Raw genomic sequence first — 19,715 nt, forward strand, 5'->3', positions numbered from 1 at the left:
TTCGTTCATAAATTTTATTGAATCATATCACTACAATCAAACATCTAAAATTACTATTTTTAAAAGAATGATCCGACTACAATAGCTTTTCTATCAACAAGTTGGAGGGGGGCGGGACGTTTCTAGATTCGATGTTCAATCACCGAACAACAACAACAACAACCATGTATAGCTTGGTGTTTTCATCACAACCATTTGCCGGCAGTATTATTCCACTTATTTTTGCCAACGGCCCGTTTTTCTGTTTTGACTGGGGGCGTCGCAGACCAAAAAACAAGGACTCAAACATTCAACATCCGTTGCACAAGGATCTGGATTTTACGATTTGAAAAAATAGAGGGGTGCGTCTACTACCTGAGTGTACTTCGATAATGCCTGGCCGCCACCAGGATAAGAAACGAGGAGAAGAGGAAAACGGTGCCACTGATGGATCCCAACATCCGGTTGCGACGTTCTGCGTACGAGAAAAAGAAAAAAACAAACGGAAAGTGCAACGGAACCGGTGCGGATGGAAACACAAGAGAATTTAAAAAAATTAAATTTTGATAACAATTAAATGTAAGAAAATGCAATCAAACAGAAAAGGTACCTAAAAAACCAAAAAACAATTACCGACTGCTGTTCAACAACAACAACAAAGTGTTTATTGGAAGATACTACTGGTACCGAGCCAACAACATTCCCGCAGACACACAGGGTAGTAACACTAACAAAATGAAATATCTGGCTCATTCGGAGTTGAGAGTTTCAGTGGGTTAATGGCACATGCTGAGGGTGTCTCATAATATAAATGGGAATGTTCTCTCTCGCTTTTGATTTTTCAGATATTGATTTTGCGTTAGTAACAGGTACTGTTAAAATTTTGGTGTAGGACAAAAATCATATTGCAAACAAAAGTTAAACTAAAGATATCAAGTTCAACGCAGACTATAAGGGGGATAACGGAACGGGTAAGGTGTAAAAAAATAATGAAACAACCAAAAAGTATCGACAGCAACAACAGAAAAAAAAAGGTATTGCTTGCAGATTATTAGTTCAGATCGACAGGTTTACCTGGGTCAGCGATGCCATCGTCAAGAATCGTTTCCCAGCCTAGAGTCCGCTTGACGGCATCCTTCCAACGAGTGTAACGGGAGCCTCGGTCTAAGAATTGGACGACCAACCAACCAATCAATATCTGGTAATATAAGCTGGACAACTAGTTTACCTGATTCGGAGACGGCCGGAGTGAACGTATCGCTGGTGATACTGTTCTGATCCAGTGAATCCAAGCTCCAAACGTCTATGCCTTCGGCATTCCCAGCTGCCATAGCCGCACCTAGGGCCGTCGTTTCCGTCATCGTGGGTCTCACTGTAATAAGAATTCGCAAATTGTTTTACAATTATTTTTGTATCAATTTGTATGGGACAGTACCAATCGGAATGCCGAGAATGTCGGCCTGGAGCTGGATCAAAAGATTGTTTTGCGTCATCCCACCATCGACACGCAGCGACGTCATATGAGCACCAGCGTCGCGAGTCATCACTTCAACGATGTCCTTGGTTTGATAGCACACAGATTCCAAAGTAGCACGAGCCAAATGGGCCCGGGTGGTAAACTGGGTCAATCCGCAAACGACTCTACATCATTTTAAAAATGAAACAAATTAGTTGAATAACTTGAATACCGAATTTGTGTTGATTAAAAGTACCCTCTAGCATCCATTCTCCAGTAGGGGGCGTAAAGGCCCGAAAAGGCGGGAACGAAATAGACTCCGCCGGTGGTGGTTACGGAAGAGGCCAATTTTTCGCATTCCTGAAAGTCGGAAATCAAATTCAAATTGTTTTTCAACCAATTAAGAGCCAGACCGGCGACGGCTATCGATCCTTCCATAGCATAATGCGGTTGCTTATTCTTCCCCATTTGATAGGCCACGGTTGTAATCAATCCATGTTCTGATTGCACCGGCTAAAATGAAAAATCAATCAATAACTTCAAAACAAATTTTAGATGATGAAAAATCACAAACTAACCACAATGCCCGTGTTGTACAACAAGAATCCTCCAGTACCGTACGTCATCTTTGCCTGTCCAGGTTCAAGGCATAGCTGGCCAATTAAAGCCGATTGCTGGTCTCCTAGACACTAGTTAATTTAGAACAACAATTAACTAAAAGATGCTCAAAATAACAGCGCTCAATTGATTCGACTTACGCCTGAAATAGGAGTTCCGCCTAATGGCGTGGAAGTTAAGAAGCCATAAATTTCGGATGAGCTTCGAATCTCCGGAAGAATAGATGTTGGTATATTGAAGAATCTGAAATATTCGAGAAAAAAATGTTTGAAGGGCTTAAAACTTTTTTAACTTTCTGATTTCTTTTACTTGAGCAAATAAGGATCCCAGTTTAAGGTTTCCAGATTCATCAGCATAGTGCGAGACGCATTAGTTACGTCAGTGAGATGCAGGCCGCCCTTGACCCCACCAGTGAGATTCTATTGATTAACAAATTTAGTTCATGGTACACTCCAAGTTATCTACCAAGTCAAGTATACCCAAATCAGCCAAGTGTCGACAGTTCCAAACAAGCAGCGGTTTTCGTCAATAGCGTCGCGCACTTCAGCGACGTTATCGATCAACCACCTGAGTTTGAGTGCACTAAAATAAGTGCTGATGGGAAGGCCACAATGTCTCTTCAAGAAATCCTTGTTTCCGCCTTGCACTTTTGACAGCATCGATTCCACGGTGCTTTTTGTACGGGCGTCCAACCAAACTGTGTGTAAATAATGAAACATTATTTTTTAAAGGGGGAATAACAAATAAAATAAAAATGTTAACTTACTGATGGCATTGTAAAGAGGTTTTCCAGTTAGCTTGTCCCAGACGATGGTTGTTTCACGTTGATTGCAAACGCCAATGGCTTTGATGTCTCCGGGATCGACATCCAAGCTCTTCAAGTTCTCCACTGTTTTGCAGACGCAGTCAATAACGGTCTGCAGGAGTTCCATCGGATCCGATTCCACCCATCCTTCTTGAGGTGTGAGCTGATTTACTTCTACTTGGTGATAGGTAATGAGTTCTGCTCGTTGCGCCGAGAATACCTAGAGGAAAATAAAAGAACATCTTTTTTAATAGTGGAAGAAAATTAAATTTTTTTAATTGGGTATACTCACTAAAAATCTGCTGCTGCTCGTCCCTTGGTCAATTGCACCAATAAGAGGCCCATATTTTCCAACCATTTCTTTTTTTTACTGGAGTCTCAAGATCACTGTAATGTTGGAAAATAAACAAATTAACCACTTATTAAGGTCAAAGTATGCTTTTGGAGGGTGCTTGCAATGAATGGTGGAGACGGTCTGCTGCACGGGACTACTATCCAAGCCAAACTGCCAGGAAATTATCGCACTAGTCTTATTTTGGATGATGAGAGATTAGGAATTCAGTGTATACAAAGGATGTGGCTGTGAAGTATTGGATTACAGGATGGGCCTTCAGATGAAGCTACTATTCCAGTCTTGTGAAATCACTGAAAGTATCATATTCCATTAAGCGATTGGAAGTGCGTGAAGAATATATCAGGCACCACATTGGTTATCATTAAGTTGAATCTAGAGAAAGCCAAATATTTGCCTGTTTTCAAAAAACTACGTCGCATTTCAGTCTATGCTAGGCCGTAACGTAGTATCCAACGGGATTATATGACGCCGACGAGGAATAACTGTCACAAATTTTTTTTATTATTTGATGTATGGATTATAATAGACAAACACGTGATACGGGGCGGAAAAGCGCTTGAATTATTCTGGACTGTGTGTTATCTTTAGGGAAAAGAATGCTTACTTATTGTTTGCTTGCAAAACCTTGAAATTATCTCGCCATTGAGATCATGAACTGGTCCAGATGTTTTTATAGTTTTCTATCAGTCACTTGCCGACAGACTAAAATAAAATATCGTCTGCTGTGACAAATCTGGTCGTGCGGAGAGAAGCCCTTGCAAACTAAGAATGGTGTGCGAATTAATTTGATTTTAGTTTTTAAAAAATCAGTAAATCAATTTTTAACCTTAGCTTTGATTGACACGGATATCAGGCACGAATTGCTTCTCGGTACAAAGTGAATGCTCCGCTTGAGCGGCTCAGAATTTCTTTCCAATGACCCCGATTTCCTATTTGTATCACCAGATATAACTGGCGCGTGTAATCGCCAGATGTGGCCTCAATTACCGTTTTTACAAACACAGACTATTTCACGTCAAGAATAAGAAAGAGGCTGTGCTTTTTAGGGCAAACCGTAAACCGTTGGTTGATCGACGTACCCCATGGCCTATTCACAAACTTTCCTCAGTCGTATTAATTAGATAGAAAATAATCCAAAAATTGCTCAACAACTCAATTGTATTCAATGTGCAATAAAATCAAACATAATCAAAATAAAATCCAATCCGATGTGAAGGGGTGTTTAGATCAGCAGGCCAGTGACCGATGAAATCCATTCGGCAAAGTAGGAAACGCGGGCGAAAGCGTCGGGGTAGCCGACCTCGCATCCGGCGGAGGAGCCGAAACTGACGATTCCGACCTGGTTGTGTACGCCTCCGTTGACGAAGGTCAATGGGCCGCCAGAGTCGCCCTATGTCGAAACAGAAATTAAAATTTAAAATAAAAAAAAAAACCTTTTAAGCACAAAAATTAAGAAAAGATCTAAATCTTACGTTGCAAGAGCCGTGGCCGCCAGTAGTATCAACGCAGATGTTTCCGGGTGGGATGGTGCCGTAAGTCAATGCGCACTCTTCGTTGGAGATGCATGGAGCATCGACTTCACGCAGGACAGGTGAGATACCGGTGGCACCTAATAAGTAGAACGACAAAAATGTTAGAATTAATAGATTATACGTTATTAAATGTAAAAGATGATTGATTTTGTTTTACCATCGGAAGGTTTGCCCCATCCGCTAATGTGGAGGATATCACCAACATGGTCGGGCTCGGAAGTGGGAGCCAAGCAGACGGGCTGGATTTCAGCTGCAATTTGTAGAATAAATGAAAATTAAAAATGTTCTTGAAATGGTATAAAAGTCGTTAATTGAATTTTACGTGTGAATTCAATGGGAGCAGGCAATTTGATCAAGGCGACGTCGTTGCGCAAGCGGATTGATCCAAAGTCGGGGTGGACGGTGTATTCGGTGGACCTGACTTCAACGCGGGTGGGTTCCTCGGCGGCGGTCAAACGGACGTTGTGCGAGCCCAAGTAAATGTCGAAAAAGACAGCGGCATCGGCACAGTCTGATCAAGTGAAAGATGAAACATCCTTTTAATTTTTGGCATTTGATATTCCCGGTTTCTGCTGGTGTTAAAAGAAAAAGGAAATGAAATCGTAACTTACGGGCGGCAGTCAGAACCCACTCGTTGGAAATAAGAGAACCACCGCAGAAGTACTGGTCATCGATGAACAAAGCCACTTGCCTTTTGTTACATGATCAAATGAAATCATTAAAAAAATAATGTAATTAAATATTTGATATTCAATTGATTTACCATGGCAGAGAGTTTGGGACGGCCTCAGTTCCTCCAACAATACGGCCGCTTGTCACGTTAGCCTGTCCACAGAAGCCTGAAAACAAAATTGGTTAATTAGTTTAACTAATTTGTGATAAACGAAGAATTAGAAGTTACCGCGAGTGTTGACGGTGGCGGAGCGCTTGATGGGGACGAAGGAGTTGGTATTTTTCGATGGTAGACGTGGGTACAAGACCGAACGCGGTTGGTACTTGGACAAGTCCCTAGCAGCCGCCTAAAGATTAAATTTGAATCCATAATTAAAATCAGAAATAATTAAGGATGTAATATACTTTTGCTTACCTGAACGACGACGAACGCAACCAAGACAATAGCAAGGACCTTCATGTTGGGAATATTTAATGATGTCAAGAAATGCATTGATCTCGTTTTCGACCGTCCTTAAATACTTCCAATTTTGCCATTCCGTTCGTCCGAATTTTGTAGTTCAAGCCGAATGACGTCAAGATAACAGCATCAGCAGACATACGGATTTGAAGGTCCGGGACCAAAGTAATAATTTTCAATTTGTTTAAACTAATTTTTTGAAAATTATCTCTACGCGATCCGGGTGTCAATCAAACCCTGAAATAATGGGCAACCACGTATAGTGACACATTTGTTGTATAAAGCCAGTACAGGATCCGGTTTCGTCTTTATAGGCCGTACGTATAAGGATATGGAAAACCCAAATTGTCTCATTGTAATATCAAACTATTATTGAAACATTATTTCTATATCTCTTTATTTATATCAACCAACACCAGTTGTATTTCAACGCCAGGACATGCGGAGATAATTTACCTTTGTTTACCAATGTATGATCCCATGTAAAACTTGACGATCCATCTCATCACACTATAACGTTATTCAATATCCCTTTGTCCCTCAGAATAAACTTAATCATTTTTCTCTCTTCGATCATTAATGCGTGCTCAGGTTCGAAATTGGAATCGAGACCAAGACGAACGGCATCAGCAATTCAGGTGCAAAGTATACTAATTGCACCTGATTACTTTAGTATTTATAATTTATAATCAACGAAACATTAAATCCTTAAATAAAAGAATAAAGGAAACCAAAGCTTTTAAAACACAATAGACTTGAGCTATAGTTTATTGACGTTTCATTTTGGGGATCAAGCGCCAACAAGGATATTAAAAGAAAATAAGAAAACAAAAGAAAGAGAATGCAGAGCCAGTCAGAAATCGATTGGAAATGATTTAGATGATCAAGCCGGTGGTGTCGGAGATCCACTGGGTGTAGCTGGAAACGCGGGTGAATCCCGCGGGGTATCCAGCGGAGCATCCGGCGCTGGCGACGAAGCTGACGATACCGACCTGGTTGTAGACGCCTCCGTTGATGAAGCTCAATGGACCGCCAGAGTCTCCCTATATCAAATTAATTTAATTTTCAAATTTAATTTGAGCGGGAAAATTTGAATTTACGTTGCAGGTTCCGTGTCCACCGGTGGTGTCGATGCAGAGGACGTTGTCGGTGATGTCGCCGTAAACGGCGTTGCAGTCGGCGGTGCTGATGCCGGGGGCGGTCGCCTTCATCAGGACGTCGGAGATACCTTGCAAAACACCGTCGGCGGTCTTACCCCATCCGGAGGCCAAGAGGGTGTCGCCAACGTGAGTGGGCTCGGTGGCCGGTGCCAAGCAGATGGGCTGGATTTCGGCTGCCCAAATGAATTAAAATGATTAGGTTAAAGGACCGGTGCTATTTCAACTGATCTGATTTGATGAAGAACTTACGGGTCAATTCGACGGGCGACGGCAAGCGGATAAGGGCGAGATCGTCGGCAAGGGTGACAGAATTGAATCCGGGGTGGACGGTGTAGGTGGATGTTGTAACGGCGACCTGGGACGGCTCAACGACGGTCCTGTCGTGATCGCCGAGGGTGATGAGGAAGCGGCCGGCGCCATCGGCGCAGTGGGCGGCGGTCAAAACCCAGTCGGGCGAGATGAGCGAACCTCCGCAGAAGCCGGACCCATCGATAAGGACGGACACCTGCCTTGATTGTTCACAAAAATAAAAACAGTTAATTTCTACAGGTAAATTTTTCTACGAATTGAATTCAAATTTTACCAAGGGAACTCATGGGGAATGGCCTCCTCTCCACCGACGATGCGGCTGGAATCGACTTTGGACTGTCCGCAGAATCCTGTTGAAATGCAAATAGAATTCAAGATCAAGAATAAACGTTTTGTCATGACGTGATTATTGGGTTACTTACCGCGGGTGTCGACGGTGTGGGCAACTTTGGTCGGGGTGAAGTAGCCAGGGCCTTGTGGGACCTGGGCACGGGGGAAAAGCTCACCCCTGGGGAAAATCTTCTTGTGGGGCATATTGACAGCCGCCTGTCAAACAAAAATGAATTGCCAAATTAACCATACATGTTTATGTAGAATCAAAATTAAACCAATGATATGTGTTATTATACCTGGGCGACGACGGCCAAAGCCAAAACGACAGCCAAGAATTTCATGTTTGAAGTTTAGAAAGTCAAATAGGAGAACCACAAATTCGATCCTGAATCCAGTCCACTTTTATATATGTCCAGTTGAAAGCGGACTTGCTCAGGTGCGTTCATCGCTTCTGCTCATACATGTTCGATAACAATGATTGCTTATCTCCAGGATGTTTAATTATTAATCGAATGTCATTTGTGTGTAATGGACGTATGTATACAAGGGATCCATGGCTATGACGACAGCGCAATCCGTTATCGAATGTTTGCTCGGCCGACGTTCACGGTGCTCGCGTGAGATCCTGTCGAAATCTTAAATGTAGTTATTTTTAATTGAGTAAAATCTATTTCAGGCGAGGAAATCAATAAAACACTATAAAATCAAGAAAGCTAATGAACCTTGAATGAACCTAAATATGTTTTTTATGCGCCGTTGTAAAAGTTTATAAAAAAGGTCAGAAAATACACAGCGGCGACTGGGTTCTTAATTGACCTATTGAAGTTTGCTACTCTACTTATAAAGATTGTGTAGAGAGAAGAATAGCAGTAATGAAATGAAATACATACCTACTTCAAGACAATAGGGATGCACTTCTTTATCTGTATGGTGATTTCATCATTTGATGGCAGCAGCACCATAACTTCAAGTGCATTTAATGAACCCCCAGCTCCGGTTCTTTTATCCTTGACGCGCCGATAAATTATTCCGTCTTCTCATCCTTTCTGTTACAGCCAAGGGGTTGCCGACTCTTTTTTCAAGTGATCCAAGGGAAAAATTTCCCCGATTTTTCCTCTTTTCCCCAATTTTCCGCGATTTCCCATCGACTGAACCAGGGGAAAAAGAGTCGGCGACCCCTCGCACCATCAGATATAGATCAACTGGTGCGTGTAATCACCAGATGTGGTCTCAATTACCTTTTTTACTAACACAGACTAGCCTATTTCACGTCACGAATAAGAAAGAGGCTGTGCTTTAAAGGGCAAACCGTAAACCGTTGGTTGATCGACGTACCCCATGGCCTATTCACAAACTTTTCTCAGTCGTATTTAAGATAGAAAATAATCCAAAAATAATTCATTGCTCAACAAGTACAACAACTCAATTGTATTCAATGTGCAATAAAATCAAACATAATCAAGATAAAATCCAATCCGATGTGATGGGGTGTTTAGATCAGCAGGCCAGTGACCGATGAAATCCATTCGGCAAAGTAGGAAACGCGGGCGAAAGCGGCGGGGTAGCCGACCTCGCAACCGGCGGAGGAGCCGAAACTGACGATTCCGACCTGGTTGTGTACGCCGCCGTTGACGAAGGTCAATGGGCCGCCAGAGTCGCCCTATGTCGAAACAGAAATTAAAATTTAAAATAAAAAAAAAAAACCTTTTAAGCACAAAAAGAAGAAAAGATCGAAATCTTACGTTGCAAGAGCTGTGGCCGCCGGTGGTGTTGACGCAGATGTTTCCGGGCTGGATGGTGTTGCCGTAAGTTAATGCGCACTCTTCGTTGGAGATGCATGGAGCATCGACTTCACGGAGGACAGGTGAGATACCGGCAGCAGCTAATGAATAATAGAGCCAAATTTATATAGGATTAGATTCAACACTGTTAATTATAAGAGACGATTTTTACCATCGGAAGGTTTGCCCCATCCGCTGATGTGGAGGATATCGTCGACATGGTCGGGCTCGGAAGTGGGAGCCAAGCAGACGGGCTGGATTTCAGCTGCAATGTGTTGAGCAACATGAAATTACATTTTTTTTTCTAATTGGTATAAAAATAATGAATTGAATTCTTACGGGTGAATTCAATGGGGGCGGGCAACTTGATCAAGGCGACGTCATTGCGGATGCGGAGGGAAGCCCATTCAGGGTGGACGGTGTATTCGGTGGACCTGACCTCAACGCGGGTGGGTTCCTCGGCGGCGGTCAAACGGACATTGTGGGAGCCGAAGTAAATGTCGAAGAAGACAGCGGCATCGGCACAGTCTGATCAAGTGAAACGTGAAAGATGAGAACATCCTTTTAATTCTTGGCATTTGATTTTCCCGGTTTCTGGTGTTAAAAGGAAATGAAATCGCAACTTACGGGCGGCAGTCAGAACCCACTCGTTGGAAATAAGAGAACCACCGCAGAAGTACTGGTCATCGATGAACAAAGCCACTTGCCTTTTATTACGATTAAAGGAAATAAATTTAAAAATAATGTAACTAAAAATTTGGCATTTAATTGATTTACCATGGGAGAGAGTTTGGGACAGCCTCAGTTCCTCCAACAATACGGCTGCTTGTCACGTTAGCCTGTCCACAGAAGCCTGAAAACAAAATTGGTTAATTAGTTTAACTAATTTGTGATAAACGAAGAATTAGAAGTTACCGCGAGTGTTGACGGTGGCGGAGCGCTTGATGGGGACGAAGGAGTTGGTATTTTTCGATGGTAGACGTGGGTACAAGACCGAACGCGGTTGGTACTTGGACAAGTCCCTAGCAGCCGCCTAAAGATTAAATTTGAATCCATAATTAAAATCAGGAATAATTAAGGATTTTCTACTTTAGCTTTACCTGAGCGACGACGAATGCAACCAAGACGATAGCAAGGACCTTCATGTTGGGAATATTTAATGATGTCAAGATGTGCATTGATCTCGTTTTCGACCGTCCTTAAATACTTCCAGTTTGTCATTCCGTTCGTCCGATATTTTTTTAGTTCAAGCCGAATGACGTCGAGATAACAGCAGCAGACATACGGAGTCGAAGGTCCGGGACCAAAGTAATTTTCAATTTGTCCAAACTAATTTCTGATAATTATCTCTATACTCGATCCGGGTGTCAATCAAACCCTGAAATAATGGGCACCACGTAGAGACACAATTGTTGCATCAAGCCAGTATGATCCGACTTTCGTCTTCAGGTATACGTATAAGGATAAGGAAAACCCAAATTGTCTTATTGTATAACTAAGGTCAGCTTCTACCGGGTGCCACCGCGTCACGTATTGCTTAATAATTATTCATGCGGTTACCTTATCATCGACTGGTAACGATGTAATCAGTTCACCGAGTCCATTGGAACGTGCAGTGTTTAGTCCAGCTGCACGAGTATGGCGACATGGTGCGGTTGAACTTTTTGTCAGATTCTCATCTACTTCGTACGGAACAGAAAATGACTTTCGCTCATGAAATTAAATGTAAAAGAGAAACACACAGATTTTAAATATTTGAGATCTTATACTTGTAATATGTAAAATCACGTCCAGAGGCTATATTAATAGTCTTGTGAGTGCTGCCGAGAAGGGACGTATATAATGTAGTATAGGAAGACCGGACGCAAGCCATTAGCCGTCCGGTTTCATATACTCATATTCCAATTGTTGGATACTTTAGATTCTCTGGAAATAACCATTGAACCCCCGATATTATCGATTACCTGATTTTCTCTGAACATTAATTAACGTTTTTTTTTTTTTAAATATTTGATTAACTTTGTCGTTTCTCTGGACTGCGCAATTATTTTATCCACTGTAAGGTGCCCTTCAATTTTATTCTTTTATTTCTTTGTTTCGAATTTCATGAATTTCCATTACGCAGTTGGCGTCATGTTAACGTCAGCTTCAATATAGTCACGGATCCTTTTCCAGTTCTTGGAGGTTGAGGATACAAAAGACGTTATACTTTGTCGTCTTGTATGCGTTGGTTTTTCACACTTGGCTTTCGTTGGGTGTTATGTGCTTCGATCCTCTTCGTCAACATTTTTCAGCTCAAAACTCATTCTCCTTCTGACCATCAAGAGGTAATGTTTATTCTTTTGCGCAGTATAATTTACCTTATCTTATTATGCAATCTTATTGTTTTGCTATTACTGTATGGATGAAGCTAGTTTCCTCGGTTGATTTCGACAAGCGGAAATGAAGTTTTCATTTTTAATCGTTTTTATCCTAATCGGACTTCTCCCTTTCGCGACTGTTGCTGGCCCCCTTGCCTACGGAATCTGCCAGTCTGGGTTTAATGCGGTCGTCGTAGCGTAGTAAGATATTAAAAATTTTTACATCAAATTCATTCTATTTTAAATCACATTTCTGCTGTTCGATTACATTTAGCTACGCAGCAGCCGGATTCACTTTCGGGACGGTTACTGCTGGGGCAGGAATTCCTGCCGCCATTGTGGCCTGCAATACTGCCCTAGGGGTCTGTATGGCCGCTTGCATTGCAGCTGGATTAGCTCCGACGCCATAATCATTTAGCATTCGAGAGTTATCAGCGTGTTTGTGCTTTTGATATGATTCAGAAAATCGTAACGTATAATCCTACTTCGTGTAATCTCATCTTGTAAAATGGACTAATTGGACCTGATACGAATAGTTGTTCATGTTCCGTATCTGTTTGCCGATTCAGTCCTTCAAACAGACCCCGTGTTGAAATAAAACTGGATAGCTACTTTCTAACTGCTGCGAAACATTTCTTCTAATAATTGACATTCAGGTAAAGATTGATCAAATATTTTTCCGTTATGATTTCGCCTTGGAATTTATGAATTTAAAAATGGGAGGTGTAAGACCGGTAAGAGTAAGACGCAAGAGCGATATGGAAATTTGCGTAATTCGTGACGTAGGCCTAATATGGGGAAGAAAAATACTATTTACGAAGTCTTATTTGGGTGAATGTAATTTAATTCATCTGTGTCTGTTTCCATATTTTGTTTCGAATTTCTAACTCTGTAATTCTGCTGAGCCACTGCTGTACGGAGACCTCAATTTGTATTCCTAGAATTTTTCACAAAACAAATTTCGCCGACTGTTGAGCGTCAGATTAACGTTCAGTTTTCATGTGTGGAATCTCCTCTGTCAATCGGAATAATTTTTCAGAGGGTCTTTCAATTATTTTTTCATTCTGAATTTGTTGGAAATTTTATTGATAGCACTTTTTCCATCTATATAATCAGCATAAAGGGGGGAATTAAAATTGTTATTTTCGGTTATTTTGCGATTTAAGCTTTCCTATTTACAAAGTATATAGACCTTGAAATCGTCATTCCAAGAAAATTCCTTGTAAATAACTCTTTGGGCTAATGTGGTGGTTATAGTGGCTTTCCCGCTTTTCCATACAGGTATGCAATTTTTTTACCAGAGGGAAAAGAAGGCCAAGTGACGTCATCAGCCGGGATGCAGATTTCCGTTGAGAACGAACGTGATTCTTTCTTTTGCCTGGAGAAACGACCTCACCAGAGGCAGAAATGGGAGGTCCTAGTGACAAAAGAGTTTGGTCGTCTTGTCGGGTTTTTCCTTTTTCCCGACTTTGTTTCTACCGCGTTTCCTCTACGCTTTCGCAAACGTCTGATGCCCACACATCTTTCAGTCAGTCGTTGGGTGTGAGCAAGTCAACACATATTATTGAAATCTAATTGTACCCTCCTTCAAAGGTAATTTTCTTAACAGAATCTATCTAAAAGACATTTGTGTTATCATGTGGGAATTTTCTCCAATAGTTTCCTGTAGGTTGTCACGGTAATTAACGCGAAGAGAAATTGTCTGTTATAAAATGGGCGTGATAGTCATCTTATTATTCTGCTTTGTTCTCTAATATCAAAATTTGATAATTATTTGACCGTTTAATTTTCTTCCCTGATTGCAATAGTTTAAAATAGCCTTTTTGAAATTTTATTCTTGAAGATAACAGCTGATTCTTGGCGAGCGGAAATGAAGCTATTTTCAACGCTATTTCTTCTATTTGGCCTTCTCCCGTTCGTGACTGTTGCTGGCCCTCTGGCATACGGAATTTGCCAGACTGGATGCAACACTCTCGTTGTGGCTTGGTTAGTTATTGAATAATAATTATATTAAATTTTTTATTTTTAAAGACATTTATTGTTGTTTATAGTAATCCAGATAAAAATAGTATAATTAAATAAATAGATAGGTATTCAAGTTACTACATAACAAATTAATTCTATTTTAAATCACATTTCTGCTGTTCGATTACATTTAGCTACGCAGCAGCCGGATTCACTTTCGGGACGGTTACTGCTGGTGCAGGAATACCCGCAGCCGTAATTGCTTGTAACGCAGGTCTTGGTGTTTGCATGGCAGCTTGTATTGCTGCCGGATTCGCACCGACTCCTTGATTAATTAATTACCTTTCACGATGTATTGATTTTTTTTGGTCGATTTTACCACCCCAGTTTGTGGGTACGAAATGAAATAATTTTAAAACTATAAGTCTGTAATAAATAGTCTTCGTACGTCTTCATATTTCAATATTTTGAAATATTTATTTTGTATTAGGTTTATTATTCATTTCGTATTTCAAAAATGAGAGACAGATCATACATAGGTCACGGAAGGGTAGCAAGAATGCTGGCGACAGTTGCCCATGTTAATTCTCTTATGGAGAGAATCAACCAGTGGTCTATATTTTCTGTGCTGTTTATTCCAACGGAAATATTGGGGAAAAAATAATTATATCGTGTGCTGCATGGGTATACCAATGGACCTCCTGGCATTCCTACTAGATCTTTGTCGACATAATCCAATTATGTATCGAACCCGCTATGTTATACCGAAACTTTGCTATGCTCTATCCACCACTGTGATAATACGTCCTTCGTCCAAATCCAAATCCTAAATCCTAAGTCCCACGAAGAGCACCCTTGTCGGAGGATGAAATGCCTTTCGTTTTGGCGCCTTAACCCACTCAGCCACACGACATCTAACATTATTTCAATGTTAGCCTATATACTATATACATACCATATTTTTCATTGCTCGTGATGAAAATAGAGCTTTTCTTCTTGTGTAGTTAGGCAAATAGAGTAAGGATAAATAAGTAGGTTAATTTACTAAGTTGTCTGTTAATTTTTATTTTTTATTGTTAGAAACAAATTGGGACTTTTTTTTTATGTAGTCGAGCTATCAAATTTACCTAAGCATGCGGTTCAAATCCTTGCGAATGCTAAACTTTTTTTCAATTCTAATTGGTATTTAATGATTATCCATGATTATTTTTCATGGTTTATTTTCTTTCAGATTATGAAAATAGAATTTGTGTTTATTATATGGCCTAAATACTTTAAAATTTCGTTATGATATCATAACACGAGGGGTTATCCACTCCCTCTTGTGGTCTACTATAAGCATAAGGGGGAATTAAGGTTGTTATTTTTCGATTTTACAGATGTTACATGCACTTTAGGACTATCGCATTTGTAGTAATAAAAAGCTATCCAATATCATTTCAAGAAAATTCTATGTGAATCGCACAATCGCACATAAGCCTAATGTTGGATTAGTGGCTTTCCGGCTTTTCCATACTGCTTCCTACTTGCTATCGCTGATATCAGAATTCTGGTATGCAATTTTTACCAGAAGGAAAATAAGGCCAACTGTCAAGTGACGTCACCAGCTGTGATGCAGATTTTGCCTGAAGAAACGACCTCGCCGGAGGCAGAAATGGGAGGTGGCCTGTCGGGTTTTTCCTTTTTCCTGGCAACTTTGTCCCCCCCCCCCCCCCGTTTCCTCTATGCTATTTGTAACGTCTGCTGCCCACGGCGGCACTGCCCCAGCCCCACGCAATCACGCATCTGTTAGATTTTAGTCAGTCCATGTCAGTCGTAGTTGTTGGGTGTGCAAGTCAACACATATTATTGAAATCTAATTGTACTCTCCTCTAAGGTAATTTTCCTAACATAATCTATCTAAAACAGATCCGTGTTATCATGTGGGATTGTGGGAATTTTCTCCAATCGTTTCTTGTAAGTTGAGACGGTAGTTAACGCGATAATAGGTGCTGTCAAATGAAGAGAAATTTTCAGTTAAAAAATGGCCATGATAGCACGAGTATGAGTCTCTCACTCTCTCCATACCCACAGTGGTGATAGTAATCTTATTCTGCTTTGTTATCTAATATCAATTTGTGATAATTATTTGACCATTCAATTGTCTTCCCTGATTGCAATAGATAATAGCATTTTCGAAATTTTATTCTGCAGTGTCTTATTCTTGAAGATAACAGCTGATTCTTGACGAGCGGAAATGAAGCTATTTTCAACGCTGTTTCTTCTATTTGGCCTTCTCCCGTTCGCGACTGTTGCTGGCCCTCTAGCTTACGGAATTTGCCAATCTGGATGCAACGCAGTTGTTGTGGCTTGGTTAGTTATTAAATGTTATTACTTCTAAAGTTACTTCCATTATCAATAACATTTCTGCTGTTCGATCGCATTTAGCTACGCTGCAGGTGGATTTACTTTTGGAACTGTGACTGCTGGTGCAGGGATACCCGCAGCCATAATTGCTTGTAATGCAGGTCTTGGTGTTTGTATGGCAGCTTGTATTGCTGCCGGATTCGCACCGACTCCTTGATTAATTAATTACCTTTCACGATGTATTGATTTTTTGGGTCGATTTCACTACGGAAATTTTTACTTGATAGCTTGTTCCCACCAGCGTTCTCACGTGTGTCCGTGAAGTAGTGACTTGTCATTGACATTGATACACTGTTTAATACGTGAACCGTGACACTATTGTATTGCATAATTAATTTGAATTTTTGTGTACGAACGAATGAAATAATTTTACAGCTGCAACAATAGTTTTCGAATTTTATTTTTTTTACCAAACACTCAAACAGGTATATTTTTAGATACAAAATGAGATTAACATGTTAACATGAAAATGAATACATGATGAGAGAAAGAAAGAAAAAAATTCTGAGCTTTCCTTTTTTTATGCGCATTTTTAAATTTTTTCAATACATGCAAATGCAACATTTTTATACATGGCAACATGGTCCTAAAAGAAATGGCGCGCGTTACAGCACTTCGACCACCAGACAGTTAGACGTAGTCTGTTCTGTGGTTGAGAATTGAGATTAAATAGGAAAACAATTATTGTGCATCATTCTCAGACAATAACAAAAAGAAATATGTCAGCTTCTAATGAAAGGTGCTGCTTTGTTGATAAGAAATTATTAACGAAAGCTGTGAATTTTGAAAACCAAGGTAGTTTGGTTGATTTTGCATATGGAGAACAATTGCCAGTGGAACAATTCACTTTGAACATTATAGCTGTTAAAGAACTTGACAAAGATGTCAAGATACCAGTTTCTTTTAAGGTAAGAAAAAAAAATGATATTTTAGCAACTGGAACCCTATTTCTTACTGCTTATTTCATCTAGAATATCGGGAGGCTGAAAGAGGTTGCAAATAAATCAACAGCTGGCAGTGCGAGATACAACATACATGTTGATCCTTCTGAAAGACACGAGTGGGAGATCAGTGCATCAGCATTATGTGATCCAACCTTTGATGGCCTCGGTTTATCATCCTTGATCAGCTGCTTCTTACGACTGCCCACTAAACTGATGAATGTCAAAGTACAGATTCAAAAACTTATGCTTCACAAACATGGTGGTCAATCGTGCAACAAAATCAAAAACCCTGGTTGCTGTGGTGTTGATGGTAAATTTGGTACTGCGATCCTTCAAGTGCCAGTTGAAGGAGGGCACCAAGGTGGGTGTTTAAGTGTCGAATATAAAGGAAGAAATCAAGCTTTTGAAAACCATGCAAGAAGTGACAGCAACTTTTACATCACTACCTTTTTCGACTGTTGCGAACATTTTATGGAACCCGTCACGCAAGGATACCAATTAACCCTCGTCTTTGATCTCATTTGGACAAATGCCAAGATCAGAATTCCCCAAGATTTTCCTGTGTTTCTTACCTCTCTGAAACAAGTTAGAGAAGTACTGAAATCGTGTCTGATTCAAGTCAAGCAGGAAGACTCCCTGGATTCGAAAGATAGTGAACTAGAAGATTCCGAGTCTGAAGAGATCGAACTTTCTGCTCATAACACACACGATTTCCTGTACTCAGAGAAGGAACTGAAAGAAAATATTTTTTTCTTCGTTCTACACGACAAATACGATATCGATAATTTTGCATTTGAATTCCTTTGCAGCCAAGATAGAAAAGCGGCCGAACTACTCAAAAGCTGCGGTTTCCTCGATGTTCACCTGGCGATGGCCACAAATTCAATTCAACAGATTTACGACAAAGATTCTGTCGACTTCAATTCAATTGAAAAATTGCGCTGGATAGATTCTGATGATGTGGTTAGAAACTTAAGCATCGAATTGAAATCGAACGAGCATTTTGTTGGACGGATTGAAGATCGTTTTTCATCGAGTAGGACCAAACTGGATCAAGATAAGAAAATGGAAAATCGAGGAGAAAACAGTGAACATCACGGAGTACTTGTAATTTGGCCCAAACATCATTCTTTCCAGATGTACTGCCGATATGGTCTCCAGTCACTTCTCATCCGGATGAGCAAATCATTGGTGTCAGCGCCCAACTGGAAGGAAGAAACGCGACAACAAGTCAAAAACGAATTACGGCAGCTTATTTCGTTTTGTTGCGCCGAACCTGAAAAAGTGTGGACGTTGGCTGGAATGGAAAATGGTGAACTGACGTTAAGATTGTTCCGTTTCTGCATCACCCTGAGGGCTCGTGAAGAGGGCATCGATCTCTTGAACCTTGTCTGCTCCAATTTTTATGAAGAGTCCCACGACATTGAGAAGTTTGAAGGAATTCAAACCGAGGAAGTTGCTCAGACAATTGCGGAATTCCTGTGTGCCGATTTTGTGCGCCAAGTCAGTGGTAAGCCTTTGTTTCTTCATTATGTGAATTTGGGATATTTTACTGTACATTTATTTTATTTTTAGATCGGGACGATGTCGCTGAATTAATTAAGCGAATTATCTCTTCGAGCCGGATTATTGCCAAACAGTTAATCCCGATTGTCAAGCTGGGAAAATGTTTTCTTGATTTCAATTTCAAGGAAGGAGCTATAATGATTGGAGAGGCTGTATCTTCCTCATTCACTAATATCGACTTGCTTAAAGCTTCACAAGTATGTAATAATATCATTTCATGTCATATAATTTCGTTTGAATCATATTATATTTCGCAGTCAAAGCAGTCCCATGTAGAATCCTATATGGACATGATTGTGGCGTTGGAGATGAATCCTGAAACCGCCAGCAGAGAGAGGATCGCCTCATTTTTTCTTTTCTTTTCCAAGCTACAGCTATCCATGCAGTGTCGATTTTTTCTCGATTTTGAAACCAGATTCTGCTCACATTCGAAGAAGCACCCGTCCTGTCAACCCATTCTATATGGTTTATGCCAGAAGATTTTGGCGATTACTTGCAACATTTACGCGCCGTCCGTCAAGTGTTTCGCCGTGGACTTGGTGAGCTGTTTTCTTCGGCTTGGAAATGGCCAATGGCTTGAAACTGTCATCTCTAATGTGTGCCGAGAGCCAACTGTATCGGAAAGCCAGACATTTATCCTGATGAAGAAGGATTTGATCGAAAAATTGATTACTTCGCCCGTCATCTATCAGTTGGCTACCACTTCTGAACTGGGCCAGTCCGTCATGATTCCTATTATCTGCGGATCATTTTTGCCTCTTGTGGAGGAGAAGTCAACCGCCATGCCACGCCGAGAAGTGATCCTGGAAATGGTGAGGTGGCTCCAGTCAGGCGACGAGTCCCAAACGCATACGCTTCTTCAGCATGTCTGTGTTAATGAAATATGGGCCCATCAGGAAAAGCAGAAGCTATTCCGAATGCTCATTTCAACGTCTGACATATGGGCGAATTTGAATTCCAGTTCGAAGTTGATGGTATTGAAAACTTGTAGTGATCTCGTTTTGTTGGGGATCT

General features: G+C 40.8%; 5 protein-coding genes across 10 annotated transcripts in view; 1 reads left to right on the forward strand and 4 right to left on the reverse strand.

Annotated features, from left to right (window-relative positions):
* Positions 1-19,715, forward strand: part of LOC124336387 (calcium uniporter protein, mitochondrial-like) — an 878,707-nt gene that overhangs the window by 592,457 nt on the left and 266,535 nt on the right. The window lies entirely within an intron of this gene.
* The window catches only part of LOC124336163 (glycerol kinase-like), a 25,187-nt gene continuing 5,472 nt past the window's right edge, over positions 1-19,715 (reverse strand). The window contains exons 1-14 of one of the 5 annotated variants that reach the window (XM_046789859.1): positions 4,040-4,117; positions 3,818-3,975; positions 3,608-3,695; positions 3,151-3,245; positions 2,820-3,078; positions 2,533-2,750; positions 2,363-2,472; positions 2,194-2,296; positions 2,014-2,124; positions 1,692-1,948; positions 1,415-1,620; positions 1,208-1,351; positions 1,054-1,143; positions 1-454 (exon numbers count right to left, since the gene is read on the reverse strand). In XM_046789859.1, coding sequence (XP_046645815.1) covers positions 351-454; positions 1,054-1,143; positions 1,208-1,351; positions 1,415-1,620; positions 1,692-1,948; positions 2,014-2,124; positions 2,194-2,296; positions 2,363-2,472; positions 2,533-2,750; positions 2,820-3,078; positions 3,151-3,216 — 1,668 coding nt within the window. In that variant the 5' untranslated portion in view covers positions 3,217-3,245; positions 3,608-3,695; positions 3,818-3,975; positions 4,040-4,117 and the 3' untranslated portion in view covers positions 1-350. Of the gene's footprint in view, positions 455-1,053; positions 1,144-1,207; positions 1,352-1,414; positions 1,621-1,691; positions 1,949-2,013; positions 2,125-2,193; positions 2,297-2,362; positions 2,473-2,532; positions 2,751-2,819; positions 3,079-3,150; positions 3,536-3,607; positions 3,696-3,817; positions 3,976-4,039; positions 4,118-19,715 lie in introns of those variants that run through there. The other 4 variants (XM_046789857.1, XM_046789860.1, XM_046789858.1 and 1 more) reach the window with 4 other exon arrangements.
* LOC124336356 (brachyurin-like) lies at positions 4,353-5,920 on the reverse strand. The gene is made up of 8 exons (XM_046790131.1): positions 5,833-5,920; positions 5,647-5,764; positions 5,509-5,584; positions 5,357-5,436; positions 5,068-5,256; positions 4,903-4,995; positions 4,686-4,822; positions 4,353-4,603 (listed from the first exon to the last, which is right to left on the reverse strand). Exons 1-8 carry the CDS (start codon positions 5,908-5,910, stop codon positions 4,436-4,438), a joined length of 939 nt encoding a protein of 312 aa, XP_046646087.1. The 5' UTR covers positions 5,911-5,920; the 3' UTR covers positions 4,353-4,435.
* LOC124336372 (brachyurin-like) lies at positions 6,632-8,103 on the reverse strand. The gene is made up of 6 exons (XM_046790148.1): positions 7,976-8,103; positions 7,769-7,892; positions 7,621-7,696; positions 7,287-7,546; positions 6,978-7,210; positions 6,632-6,920 (listed from the first exon to the last, which is right to left on the reverse strand). The coding sequence occupies exons 1-6, from the start codon at positions 8,018-8,020 to the stop codon at positions 6,753-6,755; spliced, it is 906 nt and encodes a 301-aa protein (XP_046646104.1). The 5' UTR covers positions 8,021-8,103; the 3' UTR covers positions 6,632-6,752.
* The window catches only part of LOC124336347 (brachyurin-like), an 18,000-nt gene continuing 7,347 nt past the window's right edge, over positions 9,063-19,715 (reverse strand). Inside the window, exons 1-8 of one of the 2 annotated variants that reach the window (XM_046790114.1) lie at positions 10,561-10,679; positions 10,376-10,493; positions 10,238-10,313; positions 10,088-10,167; positions 9,800-9,988; positions 9,633-9,725; positions 9,422-9,561; positions 9,063-9,339 (exon numbers count right to left, since the gene is read on the reverse strand). In XM_046790114.1, coding sequence (XP_046646070.1) covers positions 9,172-9,339; positions 9,422-9,561; positions 9,633-9,725; positions 9,800-9,988; positions 10,088-10,167; positions 10,238-10,313; positions 10,376-10,493; positions 10,561-10,638 — 942 coding nt within the window. In that variant the 5' untranslated portion in view covers positions 10,639-10,679 and the 3' untranslated portion in view covers positions 9,063-9,171. Of the gene's footprint in view, positions 9,340-9,421; positions 9,562-9,632; positions 9,726-9,799; positions 9,989-10,087; positions 10,168-10,237; positions 10,314-10,375; positions 10,494-10,560; positions 10,680-19,715 lie in introns of those variants that run through there. The other variant, XM_046790115.1, reaches the window with a different exon arrangement.

The sequence above is a fragment of the Daphnia pulicaria genome, chromosome 4 (genome assembly GCF_021234035.1).
Source record: "Daphnia pulicaria isolate SC F1-1A chromosome 4, SC_F0-13Bv2, whole genome shotgun sequence".
Classification (NCBI taxonomy): domain Eukaryota; kingdom Metazoa; phylum Arthropoda; class Branchiopoda; order Diplostraca; family Daphniidae; genus Daphnia; species Daphnia pulicaria.

Excerpts from the sequence above, each read along its gene's own strand:
- LOC124336356 (XM_046790131.1), bottom strand. The coding sequence starts at position 5,910 with ATGCATTTCTTGACATCATTAAATATTCCCAACATGAAGGTCCTTGCT. Across the intron at positions 5,437-5,508 it reads GTCCCAAACTCTCTGCCATG|GCAAGTGGCTTTGTTCATCG; the intron begins GTAAATCAATTG and ends ATGTAACAAAAG. Across the intron at positions 4,604-4,685 it reads GCGGCCACGGCTCTTGCAAC|GGCGACTCTGGCGGCCCATT; the intron begins GTAAGATTTAGA and ends GTTTCGACATAG.
- LOC124336372 (XM_046790148.1), bottom strand. The coding sequence starts at position 8,020 with ATGAAATTCTTGGCTGTCGTTTTGGCTTTGGCCGTCGTCGCCCAG. Across the intron at positions 7,893-7,975 it reads CTTTGGCCGTCGTCGCCCAG|GCGGCTGTCAATATGCCCCA; the intron begins GTATAATAACAC and ends TTTGTTTGACAG. Across the intron at positions 7,697-7,768 it reads CCACACCGTCGACACCCGCG|GATTCTGCGGACAGTCCAAA; the intron begins GTAAGTAACCCA and ends GCATTTCAACAG.